The 17,226-nt window shown below is 35.2% G+C and overlaps 2 protein-coding genes across 3 annotated transcripts in view; one reads left to right on the top strand and one right to left on the bottom strand.

The window, feature by feature from the left end:
• uba6 (ubiquitin like modifier activating enzyme 6) overlaps positions 1–3,804 on the bottom strand; it is a 38,993-nt gene extending 35,189 nt beyond the window's left edge. Inside the window, exon 1 of the mRNA XM_021476288.3 lies at positions 3,775–3,804. The gene's annotated coding sequence lies outside the window, so the exon portion shown is untranslated. The remainder of the gene's footprint in view (positions 1–3,774) is intronic.
• A 3,639-nt stretch (positions 3,805–7,443) lies between these two features.
• Positions 7,444–17,226, top strand: grhprb (glyoxylate reductase/hydroxypyruvate reductase b). 2 transcript variants are annotated; one of them, NM_205685.2, is made up of 9 exons: positions 7,444–7,803; positions 9,482–9,612; positions 9,693–9,765; positions 11,310–11,456; positions 11,531–11,619; positions 13,444–13,548; positions 13,802–13,937; positions 15,706–15,836; positions 15,921–17,226. In NM_205685.2, exons 1-9 carry the CDS (start codon positions 7,652–7,654, stop codon positions 16,040–16,042), a joined length of 1,086 nt encoding a protein of 361 aa, NP_991248.2. In that variant the 5' UTR covers positions 7,444–7,651; the 3' UTR covers positions 16,043–17,226. The 2 variants fall into 2 exon arrangements, with proteins under 2 accessions (NP_991248.2, XP_005168397.1); XM_005168340.6 differs by having other exon boundaries at positions 7,603–7,803; positions 11,340–11,456; positions 15,921–16,278.

Raw genomic sequence — 17,226 nt, 5'->3', positions numbered from 1 at the left:
TACTATTGCACATTACACACATCACGATATCGATGCTCAAACGATACATTGTTCAAGCATATACACATCTGCGTGAGCTACTTCTAAAATATGCACCAAGGTGAACATTAGACGCATAAGTATTAATCAGCCTTTTCTGTAACTCTTTACTGTCATTTTGTATTGTGATCTTTTTTCATCCGTTATTGTCATTCTGACTGCTGTTCTTACAATCATCTTCAACTGTGCTTTTCATCTTTGTCAGCTGTTCTTCAGGTAACATTTTACTGTCCTTTTCTACTGATGTCTACAGTCAAGCCTTTACAGTCATTCATACTAGGGCTGCACAATATAATAATTATATATAATATATTATAATATATATTATATATAATATAATAATAATTCAGCATCGATATTGCAATGTGCAAATCCACAACAGATACATCGCACAATCTGCAATGAAAGTTCAGTTTAAGATTAGTCACAGCTGGGGCCAGACGGAATCTGTGGACATTTTTTGCTATTTCTGCACAAAATTTATGCTTTTAAGATTTATGCAGAATTATTCTATTTTATTAAACTATGAAATAAAAAGTAATACCTTTTATTTAATGTAAAACTTTTATTTAATGTTTACAATGCAAATCCAATTAGATCCACTTTAATTGGTAAACAAAGCAAGTCTCTCATATACTATATCTACTAAAAGACAGAAAATATTATTTTACAAACTGTTTTGTAAAAATATAAAATCAATATTTTCATATTAGTCAATATTACTGTAAATAATTTAAAAACTAAATAAATTTACACAAGTAAATATAAAGAATCAAGGGTGGGCTAAAAATCTGTGGAATTCTGCGCGCGCAGATTTCGTGTGGGCCTAGTCATAGCTTATTCATCCATTAAGAAATTTAAGTAGGAATATAGTTAACCAGGAACCACATAGTGAAGTTTACCCTTAAAAGGATGTTTTTTTTTTTTCATTTTCTTTGTTTTTAAGGTTTATGACTGTGAGATTTTAAGTGTATTTAAACCATTTAAGAAATTCTAAGATTTTAACAAATATTGTTTATTTTCTATACAATAAAGACGATGAAGTGTCATGTTTTTATATTTCATTATTTAATTTCTGTACCTGAAAACAGTCCAGAAACCCAGCAAACGCAATATGTTTAATTTATGCAGATTACTTGTCCTACAAAATCATCCCAATCAATATAAACTTTTGAATTCTTTCCAAACTAAGCTATACAAATCATCTGGTGAAATTATTGCAACATATATCGCAGTCAAATAAAACAACGCAATCATTTTTTTCCAATATCTTTTTCAGTCCTTCTTCAGGGATCATACAGACTTTTCCAGAACTTTCGAGTAAATTTTCATGACCTAATTTTCATGTAATGTCTACAGTATGTACACCTGGTAAATATTAAGAAACACAATGCACCTTCAATACAGTATATCATAAAACATGCGACAATCTATTTAGTTTCAAAGAATCTTCAGATCTATTTATTTATTTAGATAATGCTCACACAGCACTAATAATGTGAGAGGATGTGTTTGGCCATGGACAGAAAAGAAGTAAAGACAACTAACCCATAATTAAGTACACAGATATTTGGTAAACTAATTTCCATGACTTTTCCAAAACCTTGTGGGTTTTCAGGTTTTCCAGAACTTTTCCAGGCCTGGAAAATGCCATGTCAAAATTTCATGACTTTTCCAGGTTTTTCATGACCATATGAGCTTTGCTTCTTACTTTTAACCTTATAATAGTCGAGTACTGTTGGCCCCAACTAACGTCTTGTTCTGTCATTCTTACTGTAACTCTTTACTGTCATCTTGTAGTGTTATATTTTGGTCAATCTTATTATCGTCCTGAAATTTGACACTTGTACAGTCATCCTGACTACAGTCTAGCACACTTCCGGTCATCTTTTAAAGTCATTATTAGTGTCGTATTGTCTGTCAACTTCACAGTAATTCTTACAGCAGTGTTTTTTTTTATAATTTTTAAAGATTGAGTCCAGAAATTAGCTTGTTAGCGTCCACATTACACACTGAATGTGTGAAAGAAATGTTGACATAAAAGTCATATGTACCACTGTCTGAGAAAGAACTTAAAAATCTAAAAGATCAACGTATGCTCAAACATGACACAACTCAGATCTTTTTTTTTTTTTCAGATTTCTATTTTTGCATATCAGGGCTCAACAATAAGAACTGCCTGATGGCCCGAGAAAGCGTGAGAGATGCTCGGGACAGTAGACAGAATGGTTATTGGCCAGATCGGACCAGTGCTGCCTTGTCACTATATTTTAATTTGACTGCAACTATTTGTCAATTGCATGCAAATACAGTCTTAGAATCGCGAAACAATTTGTGCTTTTATGTCTTTGAATGCTATCTTTACTGTGAAGTCATAAACACCATATTGCTTTTCAGTTCCTCTTATCTGATTGGATGTTGTGAGCACATTATTTTTTTCCATAACCTGGTAAAAACCAGTACAGTGAAGAGACGACAACATGACGGCCACATCAAATTATGAGGCTAAAAATAAAACATCTGTTTCTAACATTGTGCAAACACCATGAAAAAAATTAAGTGATGTTTTGCATAGTTTGCCAACAGTTTTAAGTCAGCTACCTTTAGTTTTGCAATAAAATACCTGCACATCTCCATACTGTTATATTTTACTGCTAAATATTTTTCTAAAATTAAATATTTAATTCTAGATTCACAGACATTATTTTTGACACATTATTTAAAATATGTTATATGTTAAGTAATAATTTATTTAGTTTTTTGTTTGTTTGTTTTTTGGTGCGGGGCCTGTGGAAATTTTGGCAGAGCAAGTAAAAATCTGAACCACTGGTCCAAAATGTCCTTAGCGTTAACCCCGGCATATGCAGGAAGACCTCCATAAATGTCAAAACAAGACTACTGTGAGTAGTAGGCATGGAACGATAACCGGTTTCAATGTTTACTGCAGTTTGGAAAATGTTTAGTCAAAAGCACAGAGCAGTTTCATTTTGGCACAAATGTAAAATCATACACGAGCAGTTCAGGACTGTCAGGTTTGATTGATTCATACAGAATCAATCAACAAATCTCTGTGGATGCGTTTTTAATCTAAATAAAACATAATCACAACATAAACATAGACTTTTAAGATTGTGTTGTTTTCTCTATATACATTTTTCAAGCTTGAACCACACAATGAAATATCCCTGACATGTCCTAGTTTTCTATGAGCTCTGAAGCCTTGAATGACTTGACAGTTAATTCTGTCTGCAGCGCAATGTAAATTTTAATAACACATATGGCTCACATATCATAGTTTTGAATGGCATACATATTCCCAATTAATAGCGCAAGCATAATAATTTAAAAACTATTAGTTTGAGCAGAAACAAACACACACATATAACATGCTCATAAAAACATTCACATAAAAGCGACAGCATCTGAACAGCTCTAAATGCATACATAATACACAAAATCGGGGAAAAAATACATCTCGTGTCTAAACGAAGAACACGTCACTGATTGATCCATTTCTCATACCGCTTAATGCTTACTCATATCTATATATCATTAGCACACCGGCTAGCTGAACTCTTCAGTGAATTAGTCTAGCTGTTTAACTATAAGCACATCAACAAAATCTGCGGGCACGACTCTGCATATTGTGTCTTTACGGCGGCGATGGCTTGTTTTCAGCCAGTCGAGGTATAAAGTAATGTCTGAAGTGCAGAAAGAGAGCAGTGAATTAGCTACCTGTCAATGTGCGCGAGGATCGGGAGCTGCACACTTCTTCTACTGCGCGTGTGCGAAGCCGTTTCGTGATAGGAAACTCTCTACCGCCATCTAGTGGAATGGGTTACATTGAATGAGAATGAGGTTTTGCAAAGATTTTAAAATTAAAATAAAAAAATATGTGTACTAGGACCAAAATAATGAGCTAATTTTTACTAGGATTTGCAAAAAAAAATGAATGTACACAAAATATAAAAATAATGGCCTGATGGTCCAGTCGGGACACAAACTAGCAACCTGTGAGGAAACCACCGTTCTAACTGTTGTCATTAACTTGGTAAAAAACATCTACTTGTAGATGTTTTACCACAGCTGATTAAGCTGCTTGCAATAATTGTGCAGACTGTATCATCAGTGTATCATCAGTGCCAAGGTAGAATTCTGGCCCAGATGTGGCATAAAGCTATATGTTAATAAATCAATTATTAACATATGATCCAAATACTACACTTTACATCTGGCCCAAGTATTGTGTGCTGCCTTAAGGACGGTGCCACCTCTGCCAAACCAGGTCCATGTTTGGCCCACAAACTGTATGCCAATGCCGGATGAATGCTTGCTGTGCCAGATTTATGCCAAATCTGGGCCAGAATTCTTTGCTACCTGGCTACTTTATTTAATCCTGTCAATTGGGATTAGAAAAATCAGTCCTGTGTTTCCTGTCTAATAAAATCACACATAGAAGGTAAATCGCATTTATAATGAACTACCTCAAGACATGGGCGATTCATAATTGCAGCAAACTGATTGGAAGCATTAAAAGTGTCCAAGAAGTTGATGATAAGAAGACGGATGTTTACTGTATGATGACTGAAATGGCCTTAAACAACCAGTAGACGCAAGACGTCAACATTGACAATTTTACTCCAATGTCGTGGGGACATTGCATTTTGTTTGGAAATAAAAATCGGATTGACGTCAGAAATCAACATCAGGGCGACGGCAATGTCCAAGATCCAACCTAAAATCAACCAAATATCAATGTCTAATGATGTTACAGCTTGGTGTTGTTGTGTGGACATTACAACTAAGACTATGAGTATTTGACGTCAATATGACATTGGTTTAAGTTAGCTTGATATTGGATTTTGGTCACTTTCCAACACAATCTAAAATCAACCAAATATCAACGTCATTTTACATCGTGGACATCAAAATAAGATCATCCTTAGATGCTGGCTAGACATTGAATTTTTGTTAACTCACATCACAACCTAAATCTAACCTAATACTAACGTCTTATGATGTTGTGTGCCTTCTGAGCAATAACTAAATGCACTACAGAATTTTACGTTTGCACTGGGATGCCACGGTTCTCAATATAATATTAAACCGTATGGTACAACCTCCCCGGTTCAATACGCGCTTGTGCATTGCGGTTTTCTCGGTTTTGCGTTTAAATAATTGATGTGCGTTTTATATCTCCCTGAATTGACAGTGTGTGCTTCTAAATCCATGAGCTGAGATGAGGAAACTCCTCCCTGCGAGTAAATATCCAATCACACAAATCTAAAGTGAGGCTGAGGCAACAGTACAAGGAAGCGCCCGCGAAGTGAGGCAACAGTACGAGAAAGCACTGGCAACTTTCAAATCTGCAGTGTGAGGACATTTCGGTTTTGCCGGTAAGCATAATGCCAATAAAAGAAAAAAACGGTCAACAAAAAATAACTGTGTGCAAGCAGTGTTTTACACTTATAACCATGACTACACATCTGCAGCGCCATCACCCAGCAATATCACTGTCTAAAGTCAGGATAGCAGAGAAGGTTCCGACAGACACATAAAAATAACAAAGGCAGTACGGGTGTTTACTGCTAAAGATTTGCAGCTGTTTTCGGTGATTGGAGATGCAGGCTTTTTTAATTTTATAAAAGCACTCGATCCGCGTTACAGACTACAGTCTCGCATTTTTTCAGCACAGAGATAATTAAGTTGGTTTATTTTTGTTTGCTTTAGTACAAATATGTTTAATTGAAATGGCCAGTTTATCTTTATTAACTTTACATGTATGTTTTTTTTTCAAAATGTAGGATTTTATGTGTTCCCCAGTTTGTACATGGGCTACCAGCAGCTGTGAGATTTCAGTGTTAATTTTTTTATACAATACACTAGGAACTTGTGTACTTTGCTTGGCTTTTAGATAAAACAAAATAATTGTATTGCAATAAATCGTTTTTATTTTTTTCTCATAGAATAAAGAAACACATACGTGTCAAGCCATGAGGACCGAACCGAAAACCATATAAAAAAAACGAGGTATGAATTGAACCATGGGCTAACTGTAATGTTGCAGCCCTAGTTTACACACATGCACAAATTACATGCAAATGCATCAGCTTTTTACAGCGTAATACTCACTACTCTTAAATACTTTTAAAAGGGCTACTTTTACACATATTTTGAGTACGATTTACAATGGACACTTTTGCTTGAGTATGATTTTTCTGTACTCTTTCCACCGCTGAGTTTCATTTTATTTTTATTTATTTTATTTTCTATGGCACAAATGCTACATCATACCATCAGGTAAAGGAAGAAAAAGAGCTACTTGCACATTGCTGTATCAAAATACACTGTATGGAATTTAATAAATGGTGTATATACAGTATATAGGGGTACACACTATAAAAAAACTTGTTTGTCTTAAATTTTTACGCTGGATCAAATCAACCTTTTGAGTTCATTGAACTTATATTATGTTAAAGTGACCTAAAACAGCTTGCATAATTTTTAAGATTAAGTTAGAACATGCTAAATATGAACTAAAAACTTATGCAGTCATGAATAAGTCATTATAGAACTTTTTACAGTGCAGATAGTATTTAGACCCCCTTAATTTCTTCACTCTTTGTTATATTGCAGCTATTTGCCAAAATCATTTAAGTTCATTTTTCCTAAAAAAAAAAATAAAAATACAAGAATCCTGTCTGTATTAGATCAAAAGGGTGCTTTAAATATATTCAAAGAGTCTGAATACTAAGGACCATGTGCTATTTCAATTTTTCTTTTTAATAAATCTGCAAAAGTTTCAACAATTCTGTGTTTTTTGTCAATTTGGGGTGTACATTAATGAGGAAATAAATAACTTAAAAGATTTTAGCAAATAGATGCAAAGTATATGCAAAATCTATTCACATATAAACAAGCATCACAAAAACTGCAAATTATATTCCAAAGTCTTAAATCTATAACTCACTTATGTTTGTCTTATCAATTAATTTGGTATGATTATAGTTTAATGGTTTTCTTCTCCAAAATGCTGCAATAAAAATAAATAGATTTTCAGAGTGTCTCTCTAATCTGCATTAGGTTACAGCACAAGACTGTGTGGTTCAGTCAAAAGTACAAAAAAGTGTGTTGACAAAGAGAGCTTTCAAACATTGACCAGAAAACTTTTTCTCTCTCACACACACACACACACACACACACACACATTGACACGCACAAATAGTAATGCCTGTTGTCTAAATCTTTTTTCCATATGTTGTTTTTATATGATAGTGTAAAGTGTTGGCCTATTTCAATATTCATTGTTTTTCATACAGCTTGTTTACACATCTTGAGCCCCTGATTAATGATTGAAACAAAATCAATGCCAATAGCCTATCAGAAATCGAGACACATCCATGCCTTTTGTGATTAGTTGTGGTACTTTGGAATGTTAAAACAAATAAACAAAATATATTAATCTTACATATTTGCTCTCTTGGCTCGTGGACTGGACAAAGACCACCCATTCGTCTCCTCCCTCGAAACTGAGCACAAAGACGCACACACACAGCACCTGCCGCGTCTGTCCTCCTCAGCTCAGACTCCCTGACTGATCCAGTTGTTAGTAATGTGGTGCAGCAGAACAGCGCTCGGGAGACTACAGAGAATCGCCCCCTGTACCGTGACCGGACATCACCGCGCGATGTCCGCGTTACCGAAAGTGTATGTGACCCGCAGGATTCCACCAGATGGACTGGACATTCTGCGAAAATCCGGACAGTAGGTTGAAGCACTCAGCAACTTAAAAAAAACATTTGTGCGTTGTGTTTGTTTGTTTGTTTGTTTGTTTGTGTGTGGGTGTGTGTGTGTGTGTGTGTGTGTGTGTTTGAAATGCATTATTTTTCCTGATTCCAATGTTTATAAGCGATACAATTTGGCTTCTCATAAATAAGCAGACAATGTGAAGAAATGATTAATTGTTGCTTTATTATTAAATTGACAACACTTTACAGTAAGGCTCATTTGGTTTGGTACATCAGACTGTACCATTTATTCAACTTAAGATATGACTGTGTTTAAGAATTTTATTAGCCTCTAAATTAAATTAACTGTTTATTATGCAGGCTATGTATTTTTTTTATTGCCAATGTCAGTGTGGGTAATTTGTTTTACAAAATCAGACCCTTTGATTCTAGGCCATAAGGTCTCTATAAAAAGCCTGTAGACTGACTTTTTGCAATGTGGTCTGGTCGTTTTGCTGGGAAAATCAAAAGGATATGACGTTTATACGTTAAATAAAAAAGAAATGCTTATTTCACGTTAAAGCATCAAGACAATGGCGAAAAGTGATTCTGTACTATATGAAATTCACTCCAGTAGCCAGTAGGGCTACTCTTGATCACTGAAATTTTCCCTAATGAATTTGGTCATACAGACTAACTGCTTTAACTAAAATAAATCTGCTTGTTTTAATAGTCACTTTGAGTACAGACTTGGCCCATTATTCAGCAAAGGCCTGCTGAAATATCACTAAAGCAATACTAATGTATTTGATTACCTTTTTGGGGGTCTTGGCTCAAATATCACAGTACCTTCAATCCCCAGTCTGACCTTTTTGTTTCAGTGCTACTGCTATTTACTAAAATTGAAAAATAAATTAAATTTGATTTTTATAGTTACATGTATGCAACATGACAACAGTCAAGTTTAGCCCTTCGAGCTTTTAATAAGGTACATATTTACTAAAGACTTGTTTATCATGTGGCAACTGGACATCTGCTCAGCTGAAGATAACAGAGGAAGAGAAAGTTAATTAAAAACCTTCAACCCACTCATTTTGAACCCAGGAAGACTTAATAAGATAAAGTTTTAGAATTTTTATGGTCATTAAAATAAACTGTCATTTGCAAATCTGCCATTTCACTCTGTTTAAAAGGATACTTCACCCAAAAACTAAAATTACCTCAGCTTTTATTCACCCTCAAGTGGTTCCAAACATCAGTTTATTCTGTTGATCACTGCACTGTAAAAATCCTAATTGCCTTATATTTTTAAGCTGAATCAAATTAACATTATTATTGATTTTATGAATTTGAGTCCATTGAATTTGTTATGTTAAACTGACTTAAAACAGTTTAAAATGAAATTAGAACATGATTAACTTAAGTAAGTTACTATGAACTAAAAACATATGCTGTCAGGACTAATTAATCATATAATTTTTTACAGTGTAAAGAAGATATATTGACAAAACCTGAAAAATGTTAACCATTGACAACCATAGTAAGAAAAACAAATATGGCAGTCAATGGTTACCAAGGTTGACCAGTGAAGGGTGAGTAAACGATGACAGAAGTTTCAATTTTGGGTGAACCATCCCCTTAAAACAGATCTCTTCTCACTTGACAATATTTTCTCATTCTTCATAAACTCTCGATTTCTGCCCACACAACGGCAGAGTCCAGTTTGAGTTGTGGGACTCTGATGACCCCGTGCCCCGAGTGGAGCTGCTGAACAAGGTCAAAGGTTGTGATGGGATTCTGTGTGTACTTACAGAGAAGATTGATGCACAGCTGCTGGACGTGGCAGGTTAGCTTTCATGATTGTAAGACTGACACCAAAATGAGAAAACTTACTGACGTATTGAATGCATTTTCTTAACAATCCAGGTCCAAATCTGAAAGTCCTCAGCACCATGTCAGTGGGCTATGATCACCTTTCTCTCGAAGAGCTTAAGAAAAGGTCAGTTGATTGCCCTTTACTCACTCTCAAGTTGTTCCAATATCCTGAGACCTTTATTCATTATTGGAACAACAAATTAAGATATTTTAGATCAGGGGTCACCAATCCTGGTCCCTGATGAACCCTGCAGTGTTTAGCTCCATCTTGCCTCAACACACCTGTCTGGGTGTTTCAAGTATACATAGTAAGACCTTGATCAGCTGGTTCAGGTGTGTTTGTTTAGGGTTGGAGCTAAAATCAGCAGGACCTCCAGTAACAAGTTTGATGACCCCTGTTTTAGATGAAATATCCTCCAAATACAACAACAGTCTGGAGATGATCAAAGATCAGAAATGGAACCAAAACATTGTCAAATTGCATTTGACTTAAGTAGTTCAGCTGTAATCATACAAAGCTCCAACAATGTTTTTGTGTGGCAAAAAAAAAAAACATTGTTCACCTACACTACCTGAAAAAAGTCTTGTCGCTGATCCCAGCTGTAAGAGCAACAAATATTACCTTCACTTCTAGTTGATCATTTAGAAAAGAGGCAGAAGGTCGATTTTTCCAGTAAATGATCTGTTGAGCTGCATCCCAATCATCACAAATACTGCAGAAGTCCATGTTGGAAGTTTGGTGAAGGAAAAATCATGGTTTGGGGTGTGTGAGAGATCTGCATAGAGGATGGCAACATCAACAGCCTGAGATATCAAGACATTTGTGCTGCCCATTACATTACAAACCACAGGAGAGATCAAATTCTTCAGCAGGATAGCACTCCTTCTCATACTTCAGCCTCCACATCAAAGTTCCTGAAAGCAACGAAGGTCAAGGCACTCCAGGATTGACCAGCCCATTCACAAGACATGAACATTATTGAGCATATATGGGGTATAGGAGGAGGCATTGAAGATGAATCCAAAGAATCTTGATGAACTCTAGGAGTCCTGCAAGAACACTTTTTTGCCATTCCAGATGACTTTATTAATAAGTTATTTGTGTCATTGCAGAGATGTATATGAATGCAGTCCTCCAAGCTCAAGGGATTCATACATGATATTAATTCTTTTTCCACTGCAGCATGACTTTATAGTGTATATTGTGGATTATTTCTGTTAAGTGACAAGACTTTTGTGTAAGCAAAGTCAGACCTTACTGTCCTAATTAAATACTCAAAATTAAAAAACTAAAAACTAGTAGTCATAATATTATTTGTTGTTCCTAAAACTTGGATAGGGGACAAAACTTTTGTCAGGTAGTATATATCTTCCCTTCCTCGTCAGGTCAGAGTGCACGTTTGCTATGGCCAGTACAATGTATTACCATTAAAACTCTGACCTGACATGGAAAACAGGTCAACAAAAATAGTTTTACTGTTTTTTTTAGTGCACAAAAGGGTTTCTTGGAGCTTCATATGATTATAGTTGAACCACTATTTATAGTTTTGGACAGTATATGGAGGGTCAGAGAGCTTCTGGATTTCATCTAAAATAGAATGATATGAGGGTGAGTAACTATGACTGCATTTTCTTTTTAAGGTGAAGTAATCTTTTAATTTCATGAAGTTTGTTGATATGGGCTTGTATATTTTGTAGAGGAATCCGTGTAGGATATACACCTGAAGTCCTGACCGATGCTGTGGCTGAACTGACTGTTGCTCTGTTACTCGCCACATCCAGAAGACTTATTGAAGCTACGCATGAAGCTAAAACGTATTTAAACCAACTATTAATATTCGCATACATTTGCTTGTTAATCATGCACTGAGTTTTATTGTTGTGTTTAGTGGTGGCTGGGGAACTTGGAGAACTATGTGGTTGTGCGGTCATGAACTAGCAAACAGTACGGTTGGAATCTTGGGACTTGGGAGGATTGGTAAGAAACATGATCACCATATTTGCGTAGTTGAATCAATTATTAGTTTAGGATGTTGGTTAACCGTTTAAAGCACAGGTCTCAAACTCGATTTCTGACTGCAGCAGACGCAATGATGTTATGCAGCGCTGTTACAAAATTACCTGGGTACTATTTTCAGTGGCTGTCACTGCTGTGTAATATCATTGTGTCTGCTGCAGTGTTGGTATGGCAGCAAAGTTCCTTGATTACTATGCCGGATTGAGAGTATAGTTCCTTGAACTATAATTCTTAGAACTGTAGTCTTAGTAAATAGCAGAAGGAAAATAGTAAAATTATCAAAACTATTTATTTTATTTTTGAGGGAGATGTTAAGTCAGGTGTCCAAATTCTATCCTGGAGGGCCGGTGTCCTAGAGAGCTTAGCTCCATCTTGCTTCAACACACCTGCCAGGAAGGTTTCTAGTATATCTAGTAAGAGCTTGATTAGCTGGTTCAGGTGTGTTTGATTAGAGTTGGAGCTAAACTCTCAAAGACACCGGCCCTTCAGGATCGAGTTTGTACACCCCTGTGCTAATGGTCTAATCCGATTTAATGCTTTATTATGCTAAGCTAAGCTAAAAGTGCTCCAGAGTGCAGTGATACCAGGAAATTGGATTCATAATTCATGGATTTAAAGAAATGGTAAAACTTACCAGTTTGAGGGGCTGTTCACATATCAGCTGTGTCTTATTTCAGAGGCTGTATCCTTCGAAGGATGCAGACTTCAAAGGTGAGTCCTTCGAAGTCCACACAGGCCGAACCGAGCATTTTAAAATGAGACAATCTAACCTACAGAAGACAAATCTCATCACCAAGCAACCGTAACTGCTGCTGTTAATAAGCGGTAATAAACTTACTGTAAGTGATCTAAAGGCAAAACAAGGTTTAAAAAAGCTGGATATTTTTTTTCCTTTGATCCGTACATGTACACATAAACGTGTAAACTGTATATAAAATCACTCTTTTGTGAGACATGTCATACTCTTTTTGTTTATTTAACATGTGTTTTCATATCCACTTAAAAAAAACCTAATAAACCTAATTCATACATTTAAACCGGAGTTTTCTTTCAAAAGCGTCTTGCCGTTATCAGCCTGCAATGAATCCTGGGACCTTCGAGGCCTGGAAGGATCTACCGGTTGTGTCCTTCATTACCTGGAAACAAAGGACGCATTTGAAGGCTGCGTTTTAAGGAGCCTTCGAAATTTTTTTGAAATGAGACAGCCTTAGTCGCGATGACGCAGCGCACTTCGAACACATCCTTCAGAGGATTCAGTCTCTGAAATAAGACACAGCTATCATGTCTAAAAAGTGTGTGGAAAGCACTCATGCTCCTATGTCGTCTGTTGTTGTTAGGCGACCGTTCACTCAGTGGATAACAAACTGACAAAACGTTGCTGCAGCTCTGATACAAGTTTTATTTATGGAGAAAAATTAAAAAGCACTGCAGTGTTTGGGTGAGGTAATTAGTCTGCCGAAATGTGAATATTCTATGTCAGTTCTTGTCATGTCACTCGCAGGTGCGCTTGCGGTTTTCTAAAAAGTTATGACGTTTTGCGCCTGAAATACGCAAGTGTGTTGCTCCCAATATACGCAATTTATGAATGGTCCCTAACATGAGGTGACTTCTAGAATTAGCCTATTTCCAAAATGTAGAAAGTTTTATTAATGAAATGATTGCATATTTAAACTTACTATTAAAAATCTTGTAATTCAAAAAATGTTTGCAAGTATTAATGTAATTGTCATATGAAAGTACGGGATACTATTCTTTTTTGGTTTTTTGTGTGTCTCTGCTGAATAGGTGTTGCTATTGCTGAGCGTCTGAAGCCATTTAAGGTGAAGAAGTTCATCTATACAGATGTGGAGCCAAGAACTGAGCTTGCAAACATGATAAATGCAGAATACGGTAGGAAGAACCTTATTATTTGTCCCAATATAGCAGTTCTGTTTCAAGCTCCAGGTCATCTTTTATTTTGTGTATGTACATATATTTCCTGCTGCTTCAACATATTTTGGCAGGTGTAAAATTTTGTTTTTGGCCCTTGGGGACATTAGAGAGATTCCAATGCTGTTCAATCCAACCTCCTCAGAACTCTAGTGAGAGTTTACGTCACAAAGTAGCACAGGAATGAACTGTGTGTGTATGTTTGTGTGTTCAGTGTCTTTAGATGAACTGGCCAAGCAGTCAGACTTTCTGGCCATATGTTGCGCTTTGACTCCAGAGACTCATGGCATCTGCAATTGGAATCTCTTCTCCAAGATGAAGAAAAATGCCATCTTCATCAACACGAGCAGGTAATACAACATTATTTTTTGTGTTGCTTAAAAGTACAGAAATGGATTTTCAAGCATTCAAATTATATATATATATATATATATATATATATATATATATATATATATATATATATATATATATATATATATATATATATATATATATTTAATTATTTAAAAAGTGCTTAAAAAAATAAAAGACTTTTTAAAAAATTATACATTAAAATGCGGCCTGTTTTAAATTTTGAGTTTCTGAGTATTTAATCATTTCAAATATAATACAAATGAGTGGAAATGAGACCTCTCGTCTATTTATAGTTTTTTAAAAACTGTATCTACATACATATTTACTTTGTGTGCTTCAGTTTGAAATGAAATTCAACAGACATTTACTAAACTGAATGGTAAAAAGCACTTCAAAAATAGACATGGACCCAAATCTATTTTATTTCAGTTCTTACCTTTTCCTTTGCTCTTTATTATTTTCAAGTTAAATTTTCCATACATTAATTAGATTCTATTAATGCGTTATATTAATTAATGAACACTTTTTTAATAATCTAGTTTTGGTCAATGCTAACTACGTGAAGTTCTGTTTATTTTCATTATTTTAGCAGCTTTTTCACAAGGTTTTAATATAGCAATTTCACTAATTAATCCAGAAAATTAATGAAACTGATTAGCAGACAGTTCATTTTTCATGTCAAGTCCATGATAAACAAGACCCAATATTCCGTGCTAAAACATTACTAACATATTGATTTTGGTGTTCCAGCAATATTATGAAATACACATTGGAGAGTGTTGTGAAATGTCAGTAATCTTAACAGATGATGTCCTGCCCTCCAGTATTAAAGGGATAAATCATAAATAATAATAATAATAATAATTATTATTATTATTATTTACTTACCCTTTGTTCTAAACCTGATTGTCTTTCTTTCTGTGTTGAACAGAAAAGAAAGATATATGTCAGAAATCATTGAGTTCCATAATATCTCTTTTCTCTACCTTGGGTGTCAATGGTTACAGGTTCACAACAATCTTCAGAATACCTTAATTTCCGTTTAACAGTTTAAAACAAAACTTCTAAAGTTTTGAAATCACTTCAGGGTAAATAAGTAGTGAAAACTTGTCAAATTTTGGTTAAACTATCCCTTTAACCTCTGATAAACAACAGAACTGTTCACTTCAAATTACAAAAAAGTATTATTACTTGTCTATGAATCACTAAATGGCCTATAGGACCTCAGTACATTACAGATATTCTAACTGAATACAAACCTAGCAGATCACTCAGATCATTAGGATCAAGTAAATTAGAAATTCCCAGAGTTCAGTCAAAGCAGAGTGAATCTGCCTTCAGCTACACCCCCGCTGCTGGAATCAGCTTCCAGAAATGATCAGATGAGCTCCAACATTTGTCAAGACTTAAAACACATTTGTTTAGCTGTGCCTTTACCGAATGAGCACTGTACTACATCCGACAGATTTTCTCTTTCATTCCTTTACAACCTGTTTTAACACATTTGAATCTGTTTTTAATCATTTTTATTCTTTGTTGTGTTTATTTCTTATACTTGTTTCTTTCATTCTTGTTTATGTAAAGAATTATGATTGTGTATGAAATGTGCTATATAAATAAACTTACCTTGCCTTGCCAAATAAACACAATCACAGCAGTTATGTACAAATAATATCTACAAAGATTCACAGAAGCAGATTCTCAAAGAATAAAAATAAAACAGAGTCTTGACCTCTTGCCTGTAATGGTGTTGTTGTAAAGAGGTGGCGTGGTGAACCAGGAGGATCTGTATGAAGCTCTGTCGACGGGTCTGATTGCTGGCGCAGGGCTGGACGTCACCACTCCTGAACCGCTGCCAACACACCATCCGCTCTACACCCTCAAAAACTGCGGTAAGAACGCCTCGCATGGCTTAGATTGAAACCTTTGATTGGTTTCCTGCTAAAACATTCTGTGTGTTATGTTTGTATTTGCAGTGATTCTTCCTCACATTGCCAGTGCGTCCTATACCACACGAAACGCCATGTCAGCCCTCGCTGCCAACAACCTGCTGGCAGGACTCAGAGGTGAAGCCATGCCCAAAGAGCTGAAACTGTAGAGGGGAAAAGTACTGGTGAAATTAAAACAATCTGTAATGATTCCTTCAACTTTTGTTGTTTCAAACCTGTATGCTGTTGTTGTATTTGCATAAAAGACATAAAGATGAACGTTTGAAAAATCTCCACAGCATGTCTCTGCACAACAAACAACTTGATGCTACTGAAAAATGTTACACTTGGAGAATTAGTATGAATAAATCACATTCAGATGCAAAAAGTAAAAAAATTTAAGGGATCCTTCACCCTGAAATTAAAATTGCTTGTAAATAAAAAGTTGCTTCTAAAACTTTAGGTTTTTTTCTTCTGTTGAACACAAAAGAAGATAATTTGAAGAATGTTCGAAACTGGTAGCCACTGACATCCAGTTGAATTCAGAATTATATGTATATTTTATTCCTCAATTTCTGTTTAACGGAAATATTTGTTCAACACATTTCTAAGCATAAATGTTTTAATAACTCATTTCTAACAACTAATTTATTTTATCATTGCCATGATGACAGTAAATAATATTTTTCAAGATACTAATATTTAGCTTAAAGTGACATTTAAAGGCTTAATTAGGTTCATTAGTTTAACTAGGAAAGCTGTGCCAAGTAGACTTTCGCTTTTTGGTATCTTTTTGGTACAAAGGAAACAGCCATAAAAGCGTATAAAACCATACCGTACCACTCAGTGGAAATGGGCTGTTGGGAAAAAGGAAATACAAAAAAAAAATTTTAAACATATTTTTGTCGCTTTTTCTTTTCATTAAACAATTGTATTTGTATCACTTAAGGTGATTTATATTAAAAAACTCGAGTGTGATATGTTTTGCATACTAAGCTTTTTTGGCAGAAGATGGAGCTGATAGGCCTGATTGTTTGAAATTAACTTGAGCTCTGCAGCTAAACTTCCTGTCAGCAGAAATATTTTAAAACTGAACACAGAATATGTGCAGTTGATAAAGGCTTAGGCTTTTATTGTTGTGCAGAGAATCCGTAGAAAAAGAGGACGTATGTATGGGTGCGGCCAATGGAGGAATGGAGAATGATTGACAAGGGACGAATTTCACCGCATGGCTATACGTTGAAGTCAGGAAATGAAAACTGTTGCACACATCCTGAATGTAACTCTTGCGTTGCGAATTCGTGAATCGAATTATTCATTTGTATCCAAAACTGCTAATATGTTAAACCTTGAA

The sequence above is a fragment of the Danio rerio genome, chromosome 1 (assembly GCF_049306965.1).
Source record: "Danio rerio strain Tuebingen ecotype United States chromosome 1, GRCz12tu, whole genome shotgun sequence".
NCBI classification, from domain to species: domain Eukaryota; kingdom Metazoa; phylum Chordata; class Actinopteri; order Cypriniformes; family Danionidae; genus Danio; species Danio rerio.
This window is presented reverse-complemented; position numbering and strand designations above follow the sequence as displayed.